The sequence below is a fragment of the Macaca fascicularis genome, chromosome 3, assembly GCF_037993035.2.
Source record: "Macaca fascicularis isolate 582-1 chromosome 3, T2T-MFA8v1.1".
NCBI lineage: Eukaryota > Metazoa > Chordata > Mammalia > Primates > Cercopithecidae > Macaca > Macaca fascicularis.
In genome coordinates, this window is record NC_088377.1 from 88,631,502 (window position 1) to 88,650,431 (window position 18,930).

The 18,930-nt window shown below is 43.2% G+C and overlaps 1 protein-coding gene and 2 long non-coding RNA genes across 5 annotated transcripts in view; 2 read left to right on the forward strand and 1 right to left on the reverse strand.

The window, feature by feature from the left end:
- Positions 1-18,930, reverse strand: part of LOC102114831 (uncharacterized) — a 23,558-nt gene continuing 4,628 nt past the window's right edge. Inside the window, exons 2-5 of the long non-coding RNA XR_010585690.2 lie at positions 6,645-6,828; positions 3,440-3,537; positions 1,423-1,502; positions 1-458 (exon numbers count right to left, since the gene is read on the reverse strand). This is a non-coding gene — a long non-coding RNA (uncharacterized lncRNA). The remainder of the gene's footprint in view (positions 459-1,422; positions 1,503-3,439; positions 3,538-6,644; positions 6,829-18,930) is intronic.
- On the forward strand, positions 8,394-9,447 carry LOC141410011 (uncharacterized). The gene is made up of 2 exons (XR_012433212.1): positions 8,394-8,581; positions 8,880-9,447. It is a non-coding gene; the product is annotated as an uncharacterized lncRNA (long non-coding RNA).
- The window catches only part of INHBA (inhibin subunit beta A), a 16,830-nt gene continuing 9,954 nt past the window's right edge, over positions 12,055-18,930 (forward strand). The window contains exons 1-3 of one of the 3 annotated variants that reach the window (XM_045389045.3): positions 12,055-12,180; positions 12,680-12,735; positions 16,937-17,505. In XM_045389045.3, coding sequence (XP_045244980.2) covers positions 12,707-12,735; positions 16,937-17,505 — 598 coding nt within the window. In that variant the 5' untranslated portion in view covers positions 12,055-12,180; positions 12,680-12,706. Of the gene's footprint in view, positions 12,181-12,679; positions 12,736-14,353; positions 14,458-16,936; positions 17,506-18,930 lie in introns of those variants that run through there. The other 2 variants (XM_065542086.2, XM_015447506.4) reach the window with 2 other exon arrangements.

Here is an 18,930-nt window from a genome sequence, read left to right on the forward strand (position 1 = left end):
TTTTCAAACCTTCCACTCCACCACCTCCACCAGCTTTGACATCTCTCTCAGCAGATGAGCTTACCTTTTTTTTTTTGCTGCAAAATCAATGAGATGAAAATTCTCTTAATTCCCTTCTCTGTCAGTTATTATCATCTCTCTCTATGCCCATCCTTTATTTTTTTCTTCTTGTTTAATTTAAGGCTAATCCTACCACCTATGCTTAGGATTAATTCATCAGCCAAAAAATATTTACTAAGCAAGTACTATATGCCAGACACAGTTTTAGGTGCCAAGATTTAGCTGTTAACAAAACAATGTCTCTACCCTCATTCTAGTGTTGTCACATAGACAATAAACAAATACCTCAGATGGTGATAAATATAACAGAGAAAAATGAAACAGGCTGGGTGTTAGGGTGTACCAGGGTGGAGTCCGTTGCTATTTTATATTGAGTGGTCCAAAAAGGCTTCAGTGATCTGGAAACAAATAACAAGAAAGTCAGGGAGTGAGCTGCGAGGGTGTCTGATGGAAAATGATGAAATTCCTGGCAGAGAAGATGTCAAGCACAAAGGCTTGGGACATGCACAAGCTCATTCTGTTGGAAGGAAAGCAAGGGGGATCACATGTGAAGAAGACAGAGACCAAGGAGAAACAGAGAAGACATGATCGGGGATGTGGCCAGGTCACGTAGCTTCTCTCTGGCCACAACAGTGAGTGAGTGGAGAAGCCACGGGAGGGTAGGAGCAAAGGAGAGACCTCATCTGCCTTGCATTTTTGAAAGGGTCATTTTGAGTGTTGGATTCCCAATAGTCTACGGGGGCAAGGATGGGAATAGGGAGATTTGCTAGGAGGCTGTTGCAATTATTCAGGTGTGGTGGTATATTTAGATCAATAAGAATGGCAGGTTGGCCCGAGGGACAGTGATGGAGGTGGTAAGGAGTGGTGTGAACATGTGTCTATTTTGAAATCAATCCATCATTTCTTACTTCAGGAGGAAATTTGTTTCTCTGTCTTCTCTCATATTGTAAAGTTATTTACCTTTAGCAGCTCACTTCTCTCAGAAGAGAAGCTTAAATCTCTATCTTAAAATTTGAAAGGGCTTTCTCTCAATCCTCAGTGTCTCCTTCTCTAGTCATTACTCAATTTCTTCTTCACAGCGTTTGACAGAGTACATCTCCTTAGTCTTCTCATCCCCTCCTCTTCCCACTAAAATCTGTCCCCAAGTAACAAAGCTGATCTGCTCAGGCTAGCACTGCCACTGATTAGAATATTGCCAGATCTAGTGGGCCTTTCTTTCAGTGTCTTACTTGACCACATCGTGTCATCTGACATTTTCAAACTCTCACTTTTCTTGACTTCCTTGACAATGTTCCCTACATGTTTTTCTCCTACACATCTGACTCCTCAAAGCTCCTCACAGGCTCCTCTTCCTCCACTCACCTCGTAAATATGAAGGTTCCCAAGCCTCTGCCTTTAAATTTCTCATCTTCTGCTCTTCTCTATCTTGAAGGTAATGGTTGCTAGAAGAAATAGATCCCAAAATGATGATGCCCCAAAATCAATAAAGGCTTCTCACTCAAGCAATAATAGAAGACGAACATTTAGTGTTTTAAAACTAGTATAATGTTTTAAAATTGAAATTCTAACCCAGGAGCCAAAATACCAGATAGCTATCAGATACCAGAGTGAAGGGGATAGAGACCACTGCAAAGGAATCTTTAAAGTAGATATCTGAGAACAGGTTCCATTATTTTAAGACTCTGGGGAGATGTTGAGAATATAAAAGTTTAAGAGAGTGGAGAGCAAGGCAGGGGGTGGGGGGAGGGTGAATTTTGGGAGACGCCTTCAGAAGAAGCACCTGCCAGTTGTGTGTGAGTCCCAGCTCTCTCAACAGGGCAGGGTTAATTAATCTTCCTCAACTCCAGGGAAGATAACTAACATAGGCTTCAACAGCACCTTCTGCAGTTGAGGGACCCTGTACACTGATGCCTAACTCATGCCTGAATAAATGTAATTTGGTCTAAGACAAAGTAAAGGATAAAAAGAGGAAGGGGCTATGTTTATTAAGAAACCACATTCCTATCAATAGTGGGCTAGAAATACATGAGTTTCCTGTGGACCTAATAGGGTCTGCATGGGAGGGAAGGCAGGCCTGAGGCTGTTTTAGGTCCTGCCCAAGAGGAGGAGAATGTGTCTCACAGAGAGAGTCTGTATGCAAGGGACTGCAGAGAAGCAGGGTCCAACTAGGGACCGGGAAGCAGCCAGCCAACACACAGCTATGGCAGCCGTTGGGGGAAAGACCCGAAAACAAAAGAATGAGTCAGGTGTAAGCATCTGCCAAGCCTGGAGTGCATGGGTGATTTTAGTTTTCTCTCCCTAAGTTTTGTTAATGGTGGCATAAGCTTACATCTAAGGATGGAGGAACAGAGGCTTTGTCATAGGTAAGAAAAGGAAATGAGGAGTGAGAGCTGTAAGCTTGAGACACGATGAAGAATTAAACGCATGCATCAGTACAGAAGAAAAAGGCTGCAAACTCCAACATCTTTCTAACCCAGTCCATTCCAAAACTATGGAAAAGGTTGAGACCTGAAGCATATTCCTCCAACAGAAGGGACACGCTCCTAACTTGGCAAGACAGGACCTGGCTGCAGGGTCAACAGAAAGTTCCAACCCATGACCTCAGCTCTTGTCTTAGGCCCTAGAGGCCATCAGCACCCAACCATTAGATAAGATGTAGATGGTGTTGAGAGAAGTAGAAAAGAGGATAGATGAGAACACATCTATGCTATTTTAGGGCAAACAGTAGACCTGCTGTCTTATCCCATTCAAAAATGAGTTAACAGAAAAAGAATAAACAGCAACATAGGGCTTATGCATAAATTCCTCAACTAACAAGAAGAAACGAAACAAAGAGCAAAGAAAGCTAAAGAGCACGCTCAAAAACTAAATCTTTAAATCAACAATTTACACATTCAAGAAAATTTTAGAAACAAACAAAAACACTTGTCAAAAATGCAATAGAAGAAAATGTTCCTGAAATGAGGAAAGATCTTTCCATTTCTGGAAAGACATAAACCATAATTTTGTTTCTGGTTTTCTTTGGATGATTAAATTGTAGGAGCCCTCTGTCCCTCCTCCCTCTTTTCCCTTCCTCCTTCTCTCTCTTTCTTTGTTTCCTCTTTACCTCCCTCCTCTTTCTCTTTCTTCCTTCCTTTCTTTTTTCCTCGATGGTGTTTGTATTTGAAAAATGAATACCTATTATTTTTAGAATTAGGAAGAAGCTTTTTAAATTAAAAACACTGTTTAAGGCCAGGCACGGTGGCTCAGGCCTGTAATCCTAGCACTTCAGGAAACAAAGGCAGGTGGATTGCCTGAGTTCGAGACCAGCCCAGGCAAAATGGTGAAAATCCATCTCTACTAAAAATACAAAAAGTTAGCCAGGTGTGGTGGTGCATACCTATAGTCCCAGCTACTCAGGATGCTGAGGCACGAGAATTGCTTGAACCCAGGAGATGGAAGTTGCAGTGAGCCGAGATCGCACCACTTCACTCCAGCCTGGGTGACAGAGTGAGACACAGTCTCAACAAACAAACAAACACACTGTTCAATAATATGCTACCATTAAATGACAAACTTTGAGTAACTACAGGTAGAGAAAAACCTAGAATTATCTACAGTTGTTATAAAGCCCTGGCATTAAGAAATTATATTTTAATCAAGATAACTGTTGGGTTGTGGACTTGAGTCACATACATAAAAAGACCTGGGATAGGACAGAACTAGAGTTAAAAGAACAACATTAAAACTGGGAAACGATATGAATGGAACGGGATCACAAGCTTAGCAACACACTACAGATCAATCGAATGAAATTAGTGTTCATATTTATACACATTCAACAGGTGATGAAAATGGCGTTCCAAAGTGAAAAGTTCGTAAATGGTGCTCATTCAATCTTTGGAAAAATTTCTAAAATGTCATAGCTCTTCCTTGTTCTGTATGCCAAAATATATTCCAGATATGTTGGATTAAATAATAAAGTTTCAAAAAATGTTTAGTGAAAAATATATGTGAGTATCAATTTGATTTCCTGATGGAGAAGCCTTAGCAAAAAGATAGCAATTCCTGGATGAGTTCATATAAAAATGTAAACTCTCTTTTGGCCTGAAACACTATTAATACAAACAAAATTAAAGAGCCAGGAACTAACAGGGGAAAAATTACAATAATATGTAGCAGACAGTAGGGTAGGAGTCTTAATATAAAAAGAGTTCTCATTAATAATAAAATATACTTTACTATAGATAATATAAACATATATACAATGAAATTTTATTTAAAATATAAGAATGAGAATAGGGTTCTTATTAATAAAAGAAACAATGGGCAAAGAACATGAACAGTGACTCAAAAGAAAGTTGTTCAAATGGACAACAAAATGTCCATTTAAAATAATAATTTAAAAATTCAAATTAAAACAAAGCATATACCGTATTTGGCCTGGGTGGGAGACAACTTTGATAATAACATCCATCCCAAAACACAGGGAAAGAGTCATGCCCTTACACTATTGGTTGGAATGTAACAGGCAAAAACTTTCAGGAGGGCAGCTGGTTATATATATAAAGATCTTAAATATGTCTACATTTTAATTTTTTATTTATCTTATTTAATTTTAATTTAATTTATTTATTTATTTTGAGAGGAAATCTTACTCTGTCACCCAGACTGGAGTGCAGGGGTGCCATCTCGGCTCACTTCAACCTCTGCCTCCTGGGTTCAAGTGATTCTCATGCCTCAGCCTCCTGAGCAGCTGGGATTACAGGCGTGTGCCACCACACCTGGCTAATTTTTGTAATTTTAGTAGAGATGGGGTTTCACTATGTTGGCTAGGCTAGTCTCGAATTCCTGACCTCACGTGATCCACCTGCTTTGGTCTCCCAAAGTGCTGGGATTACAGGCGTGACCCACGGCGTCCAGCACAAATATGTCCACATTTTTAGATCCAGTGATTCGACTTCTAGGAACTCATCTCAAGGAAATAATAAGAGATGCATTTAAACACATAAAAGGATGGATGCAATACTTACACTTACAAAATTTGGGAAATGACTTCAATATGCAATAATTGTGGACTGGTTTAAAAATAAAGACACACCTATTTGAAAGGTTACTCCCCAGTCATTAATATTTTCAAGAAATAATTTGACCATTGAAACTGCTCAACATACATTGATAGGTGAAAAATATCAGTATACAGGACAATATTACAGTAGGATTGCAATTTTGTTTTACACACGCACAGAAATTTTAATAATGATTATTTCTGGGAGGGATGATATGTGATTTACATTTTTTGTTCTGTGTCTTCCACATTTTATACAAATAATATGGTTTTTTTTTTTAAACTTAGGATAGATGTCATTTAAAAAGCAACAATTTTGATATTGGAAGTGGACAAATCACAGAGAAGGTACCCAGTTGCTACAGGATTTCTTTCTACCCAGAGTTTATTCCTATTCAGATGCACCAGAAGGGGGCGCCTCAGCCTCTTCCCACTGATGGACAGCTGGATCACCTGGTAAGTCTGGAATATTCAAGTCTGCAGGATTCACTTTCCCTCATGGTTACGCTTCTTTTCTGGGTCTCTCAGAAATTTCCATAGAAGAAGGATATGGAAATTTGAATGACACCGTGAGAGTTTTATCTAGTCACGTGATTAACAGTCTGTGTTGGTGATGTGCGCTTTGGTCAACCTGTTCTACCTGGGTAGCTGCTGCAAATCAGGGGTGCCTCTCCATCAGGAAAAGACAGAAACAGAACAGGACTCCACCCAATAGCTTTGCCTTAATCTCAACAAACAGGTTTGCGGAAATGGCCAAATTCACAGCTATAACTTAGGAGGTTGACTCAGCCGCCAACTAACTGTATCTGAATCAGAGTTTGCTTCTTAAAAAGTTATGTGCTCTTCTTCATGGTACCAGTTAGGGGGCAGCAGATATCCTGGCATCTTTTGTTGTCTAAAGGAAGCTTCCAATTAGGAGATCCTGAAGTTTCTATGTATTATTATTTTATTTGCCATGTGACATGGTCTAGTAGTTCCATCCTGCACCAGCTGTTCATTTTGGAAGCCAAACCTCTCACCTAGTAGAGTGCTTATAATTCACTACTGAGCAAAGGTGAACCCAAATAATAAAGTATCCTATATAATTACCGCACTCTGCATCAGCCGTTTCAGTTTCATCATTATCTAAATATTACAAAGCCCCAGCCTTCTCTTTTGGTCTATCATTCTGTCTCTCACACACGCTTAAGTAAACTTTATTTTGACTCCTTAAAATACCCTCAGGATGAGAATGCAAGTAAGGGGATGAGTGTAGGCATCTATAAAATGGCTTCTGCAAAGACCTCAAGATGCTAATTTAAGAGGATGAAGCATAGCCCAGCCTGTGGTAAAAACATTTGCTTTTCCTGATGCATGCAACATTGTGGAGACGCTACTTTTGTGTGTGTGTGGGGTGTGTGTGTGTGTGTGTGTGTGTGTGTGTGTAGCTACTGAACACTCTGAGAATTTTGTCTGTTCAAAAAGAAACAACAGAAACACAATGCTGAGCTCTTGAGGATCCTTGAACCAACGTCTTCTTTTGGTTTTGATTACATACCTTTTTTAGTTTCCAGAAGTTCCTCATGGGATAAAGAGTAGTAGGTGTGGAAACTGGACCACAGAGAGGTAGACTGACTTGTAACTTTCCAGCCAGGGACAGAGCCAAATGTATAGTAGGGTCTTCCCAGTACCAGTCTGCCCTGGTGGCTTGTCACAGAGCATTTGCCCATCTTTCCAAGGCTCTACAAAGTAGAATGCAGGGAGTTCAGGTCAGCCAATAAAGCTTTTTTTAAAAAGGAAGAGAAATAATACCAGTAAGCAACGGTGACTACGTACCAGCACATTCTATGTGGCTCACAAAATTAACTGAGCTATCCCTGACAACAATCCTATCTACGAAGGGGGTGCTATTCTTATCCATATTTATTATACTAATCGGGGAACCAAGTCATTTGCCCAGCAGTTTGAAAATGGTGAATCCTAAATTTGAACCCAGGCAGTCTGACTGTAGGACCCATACATTCAACCACTACCTTTTACCTCATCTTCAAATGGTATTTTTCATACTTCAGAGCACTGAGGTGCCTGTGCCCTTGGTCACCGGGAGGCCATACTTGCTGCACCCGTCTGGACCATCAGGGTCTTCCCCAGTCAGAGGCCACTGCCAGGGCCAGAGACAATGGAGAATTATTTAGTTTCCTACAGTTCTAGAAACTGCCTCTGTTTCAAGCCCAGGAAGAAGGCGTTCTGAGGAGGACATTTCTTCTTGGGACAAGGACCCTTGGTGAGATTTGGCCTTTATGCACCTCCATCTGAAAAGCTAAGCTTCTCTCTGGGAATTCGAATTGAAGGTTAGGGATGATTGCTCAGATGGGGAAAGTGTGAAATGGTAATCACTTTCATATGACACTCGAGAAATGTTATAATAAAGCTGAGTAAATTGGAGCATGAGTTAGCCGGTCCTTTGCCTAATGATGTCACCCACTTTGTGCTTCCTCCAGCCTATGATTAATAAAAGAGGGGTTATGACAGTAACTCACTCCTAGTGGGCAGCAGTGACGTCAGCAGCAGCTGAGCAAACTGACTACATTTAGTTGTGCGTGTGTATGTGGGCATTTTTTTTTCCTGTGACTAACATGAAGCTAACAGCATCTAATAAAACAAAAGCTCCTTGAAATTTGGGAAACTTATTGGGTGAACTCTTTTCTACAGGGAGCACCATTTTAATTATTCTCAGCTCATAGTTAAGTGATGTTGGAGTTGGCCAAAATTACCTTGTTGGCTTTCTGCCCCTGTTTCATTAAGGGATCACAAATGAACCCTGGCCTTTGGGAGAGAGGTTTCTGGAGTGTTTTTTTCCTTCTACTATAGAGGCTCCTCCCTCATTCATTACACTCTTCCATCTTTTAAGAGGAACTCAATGAGTAGAAGAGGGATTGTAGCCATAAGTTATTTTTTGAGAGTTTAAAGCTGGTTGTAGAATTCAGTGATTCCATTTTAAACTCTAAGAATATTGTGCTTAATTACAGTTTGCTTTTCCAATCTGATAAAGTGACAGAAGTCCTACTTACTATTTCACCTTTGCGAACTTGACCTTCCTAAAATTAGAGTGGGCCACCTGGAAATATTTGCTCACCTAGCTGAGCTGCTGCCAGTGTCCACGCGAGCCCGCAGGACTCGTGAACAGCGGCACTCAGACCATGCCTTGGAGCTGCTCCCACAGAGGGCAGAACCTTTGGACTCTATTAGGACACGAGGGAGGCAGCAATTCACTGATTTAAAAAAAAATTCACACAGGACTGCCCCCAGGCTTTTCTGTGGGGCTTTTTTCCCTCCAAGCAGTGATTTGGGAACAGGCTGTGGGGGGATCTTTGTGGACAGGCAAAACTGGATGCAAAGCAAGATTGCTGCCCTCTTATCAGTCCAATGGAATCTACGTGCTAAACCACCATGTCTTCAAGTCAGCAATGGAACTTATTACCCAAGGGAATCCAGGTGAGAAAAATGATTACAACAATCTGTTCCGTGTTCCTTGGGGAGTATTTTTCAACAATCTTCTGGGGCAATAGGAAGATAAATTGTTGAAGCAGATGTTTCCTGATTGGGTTAGAACTGAGTCATGATAAACAATTTTGAAATATATATTGGTCAGGAAGAATGTTGAGGGCATATTTCTTCAGGTTGAGTTAGTCTGGGTTTTCTTCAATATATGTTTTTCTATAGTGGTTGTAAAAGAGTATTTCTCTCAATATTGAATTTTTTTACATGTACCACTTGGTTACTTCTTGGGAAGAACTCCAGGCATTTCTGAATCATTTGAAAGTTGATTGAGGCCTTTGGTTCCAAAATGACCATTTACCTGAGGAGACGGTGATTCACAAGTTGGAAGAGATGACACGGCGTCAGAGTGTCTAAGACATTCCCCTCATAGCTCCCTTCATCTTAAAATGATCTCTGACCTACCCTTTCCTTTCTGGAGGACCCAAGTCACTCAGGAGGTAAGTGATGAACCAGGGAAGTAAGCCCTCACTGTCTGGACAACAGGATTTCAGTTCTAAGCTAGTTTCATCCAGGCAACTTCCTTTTTGTGCATTTCACCAATACTTGTTGATTACTCTTACGATTTTCCATGAGGTGGAATCCTTCACAATAGTTTCCCCAGTCCTCACAGGAGAGCAACACCTGGAAGGGCTGGAAGGGCATGGCCTTCCTTCAACAGCCACACCACTTCCTTTTACAAAGGAAGTTTGGAGAATATAATGTTGCTTGCAACAGCCATTAGGATTTAGCAAAACACTGTTTTATCTCTTTGGATATTGATTGTATGTCATTCCCCTAAGGTATTAAACAAATAAAATCAAGCTACAACATATTCGTTTGCTCTAGGAGAAAGGCAGGGTAATCTTACTTTTGTGAATTTTACTTCAGGGAATTCTCTCTTGCATGGATTTATCTGATACTGAATTGCTAAAATGAACAACTCAATCCTTTATTCATTTATTCTTTTGCATGAGTCTCTTGTCTCCTAACAACTTGGGTGTAGGCCAGCCCATCTCATTTTGTTGCTGGCCACCAAGATTCTGCTTTGGTTTAGAACAAAAAGCCAGCAGGAAAATGTATTGAGGCCATACATGAAAGTTGGTTGGAGCAACAATGTTGCCCAAGAGGAGCATTGTAGCTGTAGTCTCCAGTAATCAGAGAACATAAGATGCAAGAGGCAGCAGAATCACTTGAATTATTAGTATTTTGTAGAGTTGCAATGTTTTTCTTGGTTCCCAAGGCCTCTTGGAGATGGATAGGGAGAAGGTTGAGTGAACTTTACAATTATAACATGAAATCAGGGTATCTCAACTGCAGAACAATTAACACTGTAGGCCAGATAATTTCTTGTTGTTGGGGGCTGTCCTGTGCATGGTAGGATATTCAGCAGCATCCCTGGCCCCTACCCACTAATGATCAGTGGAACCTCCCTCCCAGCTGTAACAACCAAAATGTCTTCAAACATGGCCAGATGTCCCCCAGGGAGCAAAATCGCCCCAGTTGAGAACCACTGCTGTAGAATGAAGAGTAATAGGTTACTTACTGGGTTTTTTTCCTTCTTCTCTTTTCCGCAGTTGTTTTAGTTCTAGTATCTGGGTTCCCTTGCTTCAGAAAACAGCATTTCCAAATACTCTAAAAACAGAGTATCCCACTGTTTTTGTGGAATATCCCACGAAGCAGAAGGCCTTGTGGGATATTCCAGTGGTTCTGAAAGAAATGTGAAGCTTAGGAGTCAAGTTTCAGATTAACCATTTCTGACCCTGTTGTTCTCAATGAATTTCAGGGGACTTTTTAATGTTTCCCTCTCTCTCTCTGTTTAGAGCTATTCATTCATTGACTTAACTTGAAAGCAAAACAGCTTCCCAGTTCAATTTTGAATGTGAAACACTGCTTCTCCTTTGTCCCAACTCTTTCTACCTAACATTCAGCCCAAGTTATGTACAGGCTGTGGCTGTCCAGGAAACAGGCCGTGTTTGCCAATCCCATGTTCAATGTCAACCATTTGATGAGACCCTTCTTCATCACAGACTCTGGCAGTCTCCCTGCAGCAGATAGTACTCTGGATCCTGACCACATTCTCTGGATTCTGAGCTGCCTCTTGAGGGAGTCACCCCTCACCAAGAAGGCCAGGTTTTCCGGCCTGAGCCCCAGAATAACACATTAGCTGCTGGGAACACCTTTTGATTTCTCTCCATAGTCACGTTTTATGTTTGGTTTCCCAGACGGGATGAACCAGAAATCATGCGTTTTTGGAAACAGATTTTTTCATAGGAAGGAACGAAAACACCCGGACTCGTCAGCACTCTTGTCCATGCCTCTGAACCCCCAGCCTTGTGTCATTTCAGTTGAATCAGAGAACAACATCCCAGTCACCTGCTTGGGGTGTTCACGTCTCCTGGCTTATATTTTTGACTGAATAACAGCAATCCGTGAGCAGCAGCTAAAATAATAGAGCCCTGAAAAATGTCCCCACCCACCCCCCCGCTCCGCTTTTCTGGGCCTGTCTCCTTGCTCAAGGAGTAGTGAGGAAAGACACCAATTAATAGCGTGGATGAAAGCTGAAGGACAGACGGTTTGCTTGAGAAGAAAAGTGAACATTCTTGCTTCCTCATCTATGCCAACTTTGAACAGGGACAGCTGCTGCCACAGGTAAACACCACTATAGGGTTGGCCATGGCCCTAAGCTAGGTGTCACCGCAAGCCACAGGCCGGCACACGAACGCTGGCCTCTCCCCCATTCGCACAATTGAGCTCTTATCCTTAAACGAACTTTGTTTTTTGACCAGCTCACTAATTGTGATTGAAAACACCAGCTCCCCAGCAATGCACACGCATTGGAGTTAGCAGCAGCAAGACAGGCCCTAATTGCTCCATTTACATAAAAGTAGAAACATACAACTTCTAAATATAAATCTCTGGCACATCGTTCCTTTTGCAATTACAGTAAAATAAGGTACCACAGTTTCCCTCCCGGCTCCTTCTCGCAGCAAGCTGCTCCACCGGGTTCGCTAGTGGCTGCTCCTCGAGGCGAGAACAGAGCCATGCAAATGCTCCAGCGTGGAGTTGGGTTTGTGAAGTCGCCAGTAAATCAGGCCGCCTCCACTAGGTGAATAACGCGGTGGCAGCGGGCCACTTTGCTAGTGCAGTCGCTGGAGGACCGCGCTCTGCACTCAGAAGGGGGCAGTTAGCTGGTGCGCGAGCGCTCCCTGCTCGCCTCTGTCCGCGGGGAGCCAGTCGGCCCCTCCGCAGGTCCCGCTCCCTGACATTTGCTGTGGTTTCAGTCCCTGGCAGTGAGGGCTGGGTTCAGAGATTCCCAGCTGCACTCACTGAACAGTGATTTTTTTTTCCCCTCCCTGAATTCTTTAGCTGCCAAAAGGGGGGAAAAAATCAAGAGCTGCTCTTAAAAGAAGTTGCCCTTGCTGGTGCTCAGGGTAAAAATAGAGGCTGCCGCTTAGACCGGCTTGGCCCTGGCTCCAGGCATCCCGCGAGCTGGGCTCGAGCAGCGGCCGCGTTCCGGCGTGATCCCTGGAAGCTGCCAGCAGGTGCTGCTCAAGGTACAGTAGCAGGGCCGAGAAGCCGGGACCCGAAGGGCCTGGGGTGCGGGGAAGCTCCGGGGGAGGGGGAAGTGAAAGAGAAACCAAACCAAGGAAGGAGAAGGAGATTCTGGTCAGGACTGGGCTGACCAGCTTGTGCCCCGGGCCCTTGAGTTCCGCAGGGAAAAGCTGATTCCCAGTCTAGAATATTCCACAGAAGCTATTTTAACCTGCCTGCTTCCTCCACCACCCCCACCTTGATTTGCACCGAGCGAGGAGGCATTGCCACTGTGGTGCAGGTGGTTGCAGGGGGGTTGCAGCGCGGCTGGTAGGCTGGTCTGGCAGGTGGGCACTCGGTGGCATCAGATGGCCAGCGGAGTTTCAGAGTCACACTTGTGTTGTGGCTCCTCTGGTCAGAGTGCTGCAGATTTCTGTGACACCCGTGTTTAAGAAGAGCCACCAGGCTTCTCAGAAATAGTATCACTTATTATTATCTGACGGCTGCCCTTGACCCCCACAGGTTCATATTATGGATCCCATTTTATAGATGGGAACACTGAGGCCTGAGTTTACACGGTGAGTGAGCAGAGGAACTGGGATCTGATCTGGGTTTGTTTTGTGCACCACCGCCCCCATCACCTACACACACACACACACACACACACACACACACACACACACAACTTTGTGTGGGGGGGGGGAGGGGATGTTATCAGGACACTAGGGTTCATGTGCGGGGCAGAGGTGAGTTTAGATGCCCTGAAGGTCATTGACTCCACTAATTCTCAGCATGAAGGGTGGAGAAGTTCCTTTCTTATAAAGGGTTTCTGTTCACCTAGTGCTAAACTGAGGGGCAGGTTTGGAGTTCACCATCATTAATCCTATTTCTGTCTTTGCCACTCAGATTCACTCTCTTGCTCTACAACTTAATGATTTTTTTCCTACTTCATTTCTGCATATGCAGTTCTTAGAATACTCCTTCCCCCCACCCCCATGCAGCTCAGCACCCACACTTTCTCTGTATCTAGCCAAGAGAGACCCTCTTACACAGAAAACTTCTGGTGTCCTAATGGAACCTGCTTAAGCCACACATCAGGAGGCCAGAGCCTCTATATTTTGCTTGCGGGCACAGTGAAAAGTTTATTTTATGCATGTTAAATCCTGCATACAAAACAACATATCTGGTCATATGGCTCTCATTAGCTCCCAATTTTGCACATTTTATCCAACTTGTCATGAGAACTGGGCTTATGCTTCAACTATACTCCTTCAAACAACCCTTCACCATTCTTGTCAGAGGACTTCTTCCTCCTGTGTTATTTACCAGACTTGCCAACACCTCTCCCCGCCCCCAAAAAGCCTGACCAGCTTTACCCCTGTTTCAAGGAGTGTTCACTTCTTTTCATTAATCTCCTGTTATATTTGTAACAATTTAGAAATTATAGGAGTTGAAGTTCTGGTAAAAAAAGAATGATGCATGAGGATTTTTGTTGTTGTTGTTGTTGTTGTTGTTGTGTGTGTGTGTGTGTGTGTTTGGTTAGTTAGGATGGATTCTAAAGACCTGGGAAGGATACTTATGAAGTTCACTTAAAGAGAATGACTATTTCCAAAGTTCTTGATTTATGAAGCAGGCATTCAATTTCAAGATGTAAAATAATAGTGTAAGTTGGTTGCGGTGGGGGGAGACCATCATCATATGATTATACAGATTTTCCCAATTTTTTCCTCAATGAAATAGCTTATTTAAAAAAAACAAAATTAGAATCCATATAAAGAACACTACCAATTTTCTTTCCTGAAAGAAACAATAAAATACTTTGTAAATAGAAGCAACTTCATGAAGTAACAGATGTTTTATGTAAAGACATAAAACTGAACCTGAATATAACGAGACGTGTGTGCGAGTAGTAAAAGAAAAGTTGAAAGTTGGACACACTCATTGAGACATATCTATTTGATTCCAATATTTTTCTAAAAGGTAGAGTAATCCTAGCCAGAGGTTTCACTGGCTCAGTGCATCACCCAGTAGTGTCTCAGAAGCCAGGAAGGGCTTTCCATTAGATAATGAATTATGAAATGTCTCACACTGGAAAAACCAGTCATCTGCTGATGTCATGCTGATTCCAACCAATCCCAAACAAAGCCCCAGCCCTCCTCTGTTTCAGTGGTACCAATGTGTGGTGTACAAATAAGTAGTACAGTATAAAACTTCACAGTGCCAATACCATGAAGAGGAGCTCAGACAGCTCTTACCACATGATACAAGAGCCGGCTGGTGGAAGAGTGGGGACCAGAAAGGTAATGCTTTTTAACTCTTACTTCTGAGCTCTTTACACATTCAAAGATAGGATAGCTAGGAGGAATTTTACAACTAATTGGCATTTCCAATGTGCATTGTGATGTGTACCTTTTTATATTATTCAGGCAGGTTAATATAGCTTTTAATAGTCCTAGAGCATGCAAATAGATTATATGTTTATACAACCCACTCAGCACATATATACAAGTACATATGCCAAAGAGAAAGCTATTTTTAAGAGTTACATTCGCAAACAGTAAATTCAGGGAACACACACGTACTCAGATGCAGAGAGAATCCAAATATTGATAACTTGCAGTTATCTAAATGCTGCTATTAGGACTCTTGAGTTGTTTAGAGTCATTAAACTTTTGGTTGTATTTCAGACTTTCTTGTAAAACTTAATTGGACTACAAAATGTTTTGGATACTGTATATGTGACTCCAAATAGGTGGATGATGTTAAGTATTATAGTACAAAGATGTTTTATAAAACCATTATAACACAAATGTCCCCTGCCTCCCCCATTCTCTTTCACCATCCCCGTAAAAAATATGAGGCTTTTTAGGCAATGTTGACAAAGTTTCAACAATAATGGTGGAGTAATTGATGTTTCTGGAGCTGAAACCCCAAAGGTGTTAGGTTACTTGTAACAGAAAAAGTCTTACAAATAGTTGTTTTGGAAAAGGAGACAGTATATACAATTCAGAGAGCATTGTTAACCTGTGAAAACTGTAATTTTAACTTAGTGTCACAATTTTCTTGCCCTCTTCCCCTTGCACTCAGATCTTATGCTTGTAGTAATGATATTTATTAACTCTTTCCACCTAAACTGCATTGCTTGACTATAATGCTATGAACACACTAGGTGTCAGATATAAGCTGAGTGTATCTTCAGAAACCAAGAGGGCTTATGTGTGGGAAAGAAACCGAGAGGGAAGGAACGCTTTAACAGATGGACCCCTTAAAGATTCTTCTGCAAGATAAAAGCAATAAGACAGAAAATGAAAAAAGGGGAGGGGGAAGAATTTTTTTAAGCCTTAGAAAGGCATTGTTAAAAAATTCACATTTTTCTTTTTCTGTGCACACTAAAATCCATGATGATTTTATCTGCACTGTTCCTTTGAGGGAACAAGAAGCAGTCAAGGAGGCTGTCTATGAATGCACTGGTCGGGACAGGCTTGGGGCAAGCTGAAAAAACTACCACATGACAGAGAAAAATAATTTGCCAATATATTTTAGAGAGTCTTTTCCCATAGGATCAGTTATTCAAGTCATACGAGTGCACTCTTTTTATAAAAGGATGTGGGAAAGGCCAAGAGAATTTTGCATTTTCTCTGTGAAGTCCCGCGAGCGGTGGTAGGCTGTAATGTGTGAGAGTGAGTGGATCCCCGGCAGAAGGGGGCAGCTGAAGGCGACGGGGAGAGCGCTTCTGGGACTTGGGCTTGTGACAGGCTGCCTGCCCTCTGGTCCTTCAGTGCCCTGCTGCATTTCACAGTTGGGAAGAGTGGAGTGTATTATATGACCCCAAACAAAAGTTCCATTGCGCTCTCCTCAGATCGCCTGCCAGTGTTGATGACCTGAACATTTAAATATGAATGAATGGGGGGAAACGACCATCTCCCTGGATCCCATCAGACCAGAACAATCCACTGGCCCGGGCACCCTCTGTTACCCCTGAGCTACTCTTTCCTGACCTCCACTACCTGTCCACTGGACCTCCCTGGTCAGGAGGGCATTTTACCACCTAGGGCTGTGGCTTGGCAGGGTGGAGGAGCGGTGGGAACAGACTTTTTCAATCAAGTCATCCCTGTTGATTGAGACACTGTGTTTGTTTGGGGTTTCTTTTCTCCCCTCCAAAAAAGGAAGAAGGTGAAACCAGGAGACTGGGCAGAGAAAGAAAAAAAAAATAGTGAACAAAATTAGGAGAATTTATTTTAGAAGAGAAAGTAGAACCCCCGAAATTGGTGATATTTGAAGAGAGGTGTCTGTGAGGAAGCTAAGAGCAGAAGGAGAGCAGCCTGTCAGAAAACGGGCTGTCCCTCCCTCCCTAATCACAGCCCTACTCACAGCAAACTCCCTCCCTCTCCATTCACTCACTTACTTAGGGCCAATCCGTTCTCTCTCTCTCTCTCTCTCTCTCTCTCTCTCTCTTCCTTTCCCTTTCTCCCTCTTCCCCTCCCTTCCCTCCCTCTCTCCCTCTCTCTCCCCCTTCTTTCTCTCTCTTCTCTCCCCCTCTCTCCTCTCTCCCTGTCTCTCTCTCCCTCCCATCCTCTCTCTGTCTCTGTCTGTCTCCCCCCCACCCTGTCTCTCCCTCCCTCCCTCCCTGTCTCCCTCCCTCCCTCCCTCCTTCCTTCTCTCTTACTCGGAGACAGTCAGAACTCTCCTCCCTGACAGCCACAAACCTACAGCACTGACTGCATTCAGAGAGGAACCTGCAAACAAAACTTCACAGAAAACTTTTTGTTCTTGTTCCAGAGAATTTGCTGAAGAGGAGAAGGAAAAAAAAAAAAAAACCAAAAAAAAAAAAAAAAAAAAAAACCAAACCCACAAAAAAAAAAAAAAAAAAAAAAAAAAAAGAAAAAAAAAACCTGTGCGTGAGGGGGGAGGAAAAGCAGGGCCTTTTAAAAAGGCAATCACAACAACTTTTGCTGCCAGGATGCCCTTGCTTTGGCTGAGAGGATTTCTGTTGGCAAGTTGCTGGATTATAGTGAGGAGTTCCCCCACCCCAGGATCCGAGGGGCACAGCGCGGCCCCCGACTGTCCGTCCTGTGCGCTGGCCGCCCTCCCAAAGGATGTACCCAACTCTCAGCCAGAGATGGTGGAGGCCGTCAAGAAGCACATTTTAAACATGCTGCACTTGAAGAAGAGACCCGATGTCACCCAGCCGGTGCCCAAGGCGGCGCTTCTGAACGCGATCAGAAAGCTTCATGTGGGCAAAGTCGGGGAGAACGGGTATGTGGAGATAGAGGATGACATTGGAAGGAGAGCAGAAATGAATGAACTTATGGAGCAGACCTCGGAGATCATCACGTTTGCCGAGTCAGGTTGGTGCTGGCATTGGCAGGGGGTGGGGAGGGGTGGGGGGTAGGAGGGTAAAATATATTTCTTTGACAGTCCCAGGAGGAACTTCTTTTCCCTCCAGCTGGAAACTGCCTGGGAAGGTTATTAGTTATTAGGTGATGGTAGCGGACTAGCGGACGGAGGGCAGGCAGGGGAGGGGGAGAGGACTTTACAGAAAAGGAATTCTCGGTCGAGCTCTGCCTGGAGATGACTGGCTTACACTTGCTAAACTCAGCCGGTCACACAGAGAGGAAGCTCGGGGCCAATGTTGAGCTGGAAGGCAGACTGTGAGGGGCTGCCTTGCCCTGCCTGTGAAACCAGATCTGAGCAGCCGGATGAAAGCCGCGGCATTTTCGGGTGCTTGGGGAGCAGAGGAGGCTTCCGGACCCCATCCAAGTTTTTATTGAGGGTAGAGGGGTGAGTGTGCCAGGATTGGAGTGGAATGGCACAGATGAAGTCACTCTCTTAAAACAAACCTTCCCCTTTAAAAGTCCAATCTGGGGCCACATTAGAGAAACAGGGCATATTTATGAGTGACAGTCATTTTTACCTTTAGAAACTGTCTATAAGTGCACAGGCACCACATTCAAGACAGGGAAGAGCTACTTTGGGGGACGGTTGTCACTGAACCAGCAGTTACTTTTGGGACACTGACTTTTGCTCTCTGAAAGGAAAAAAAAAAAAAAGAAAACAACCAGTTTTGTTCTTTCTAAAGTTACTGAGAGCTCTCTGCCAAGGAACGCAACCTTGACAAAGTACTCTCAGATACTATGCTGAACTCACTCAATCCTTAAGAGGAAGAACTTTAATAAATAGGTTCTAATCGTTGGCCCAGGACCACACTAACCTGTTGCTGAATAGCAATACCTGTCAAAAGTATGGGCCCATGGACTTGGAGCCAGGCTATTTTTATAGTTAAGTGACACAGATCCTTTGCATGCCTGCAAGCCCATGCACGTCAGGCACACAGATGTGTTAATACCGTGTTACTTTCATGGTAATGCCAGGCTAAAGAACTGTATCCTTTGCCAACTCCATTTGAAAGGAATGCCATTGTTTTGTTTGGTAGAGCATATGGCCAGTAAAGTATGTGCAGGGACTCCCAGCATTTTTGTTTAAAAGTTTGCCGCAGCAGTATAAACAATTAAGGCAACACTCAGAATTTCCAATCCTGAAAACCTGTTGACTCAGATGTTCTGTTTTCAAGAAAACCATGAAAGACCGGGGCATCCTTCTGGAGGTGCAGATAGCCTGCTGGCTGTGTGGCTTCCCCTTGCAGGAGAAGCACTGGTGTCCTACAAGCTTCCCAGTTTGGCTCTCTCACCAGAAGCCTCTTTCACTTGGGGAAGGTCCTACTTTCTTTCCCTAAAGCCCTTTCTTAACCCAGCCCCAAAAGGCATGATCATTAG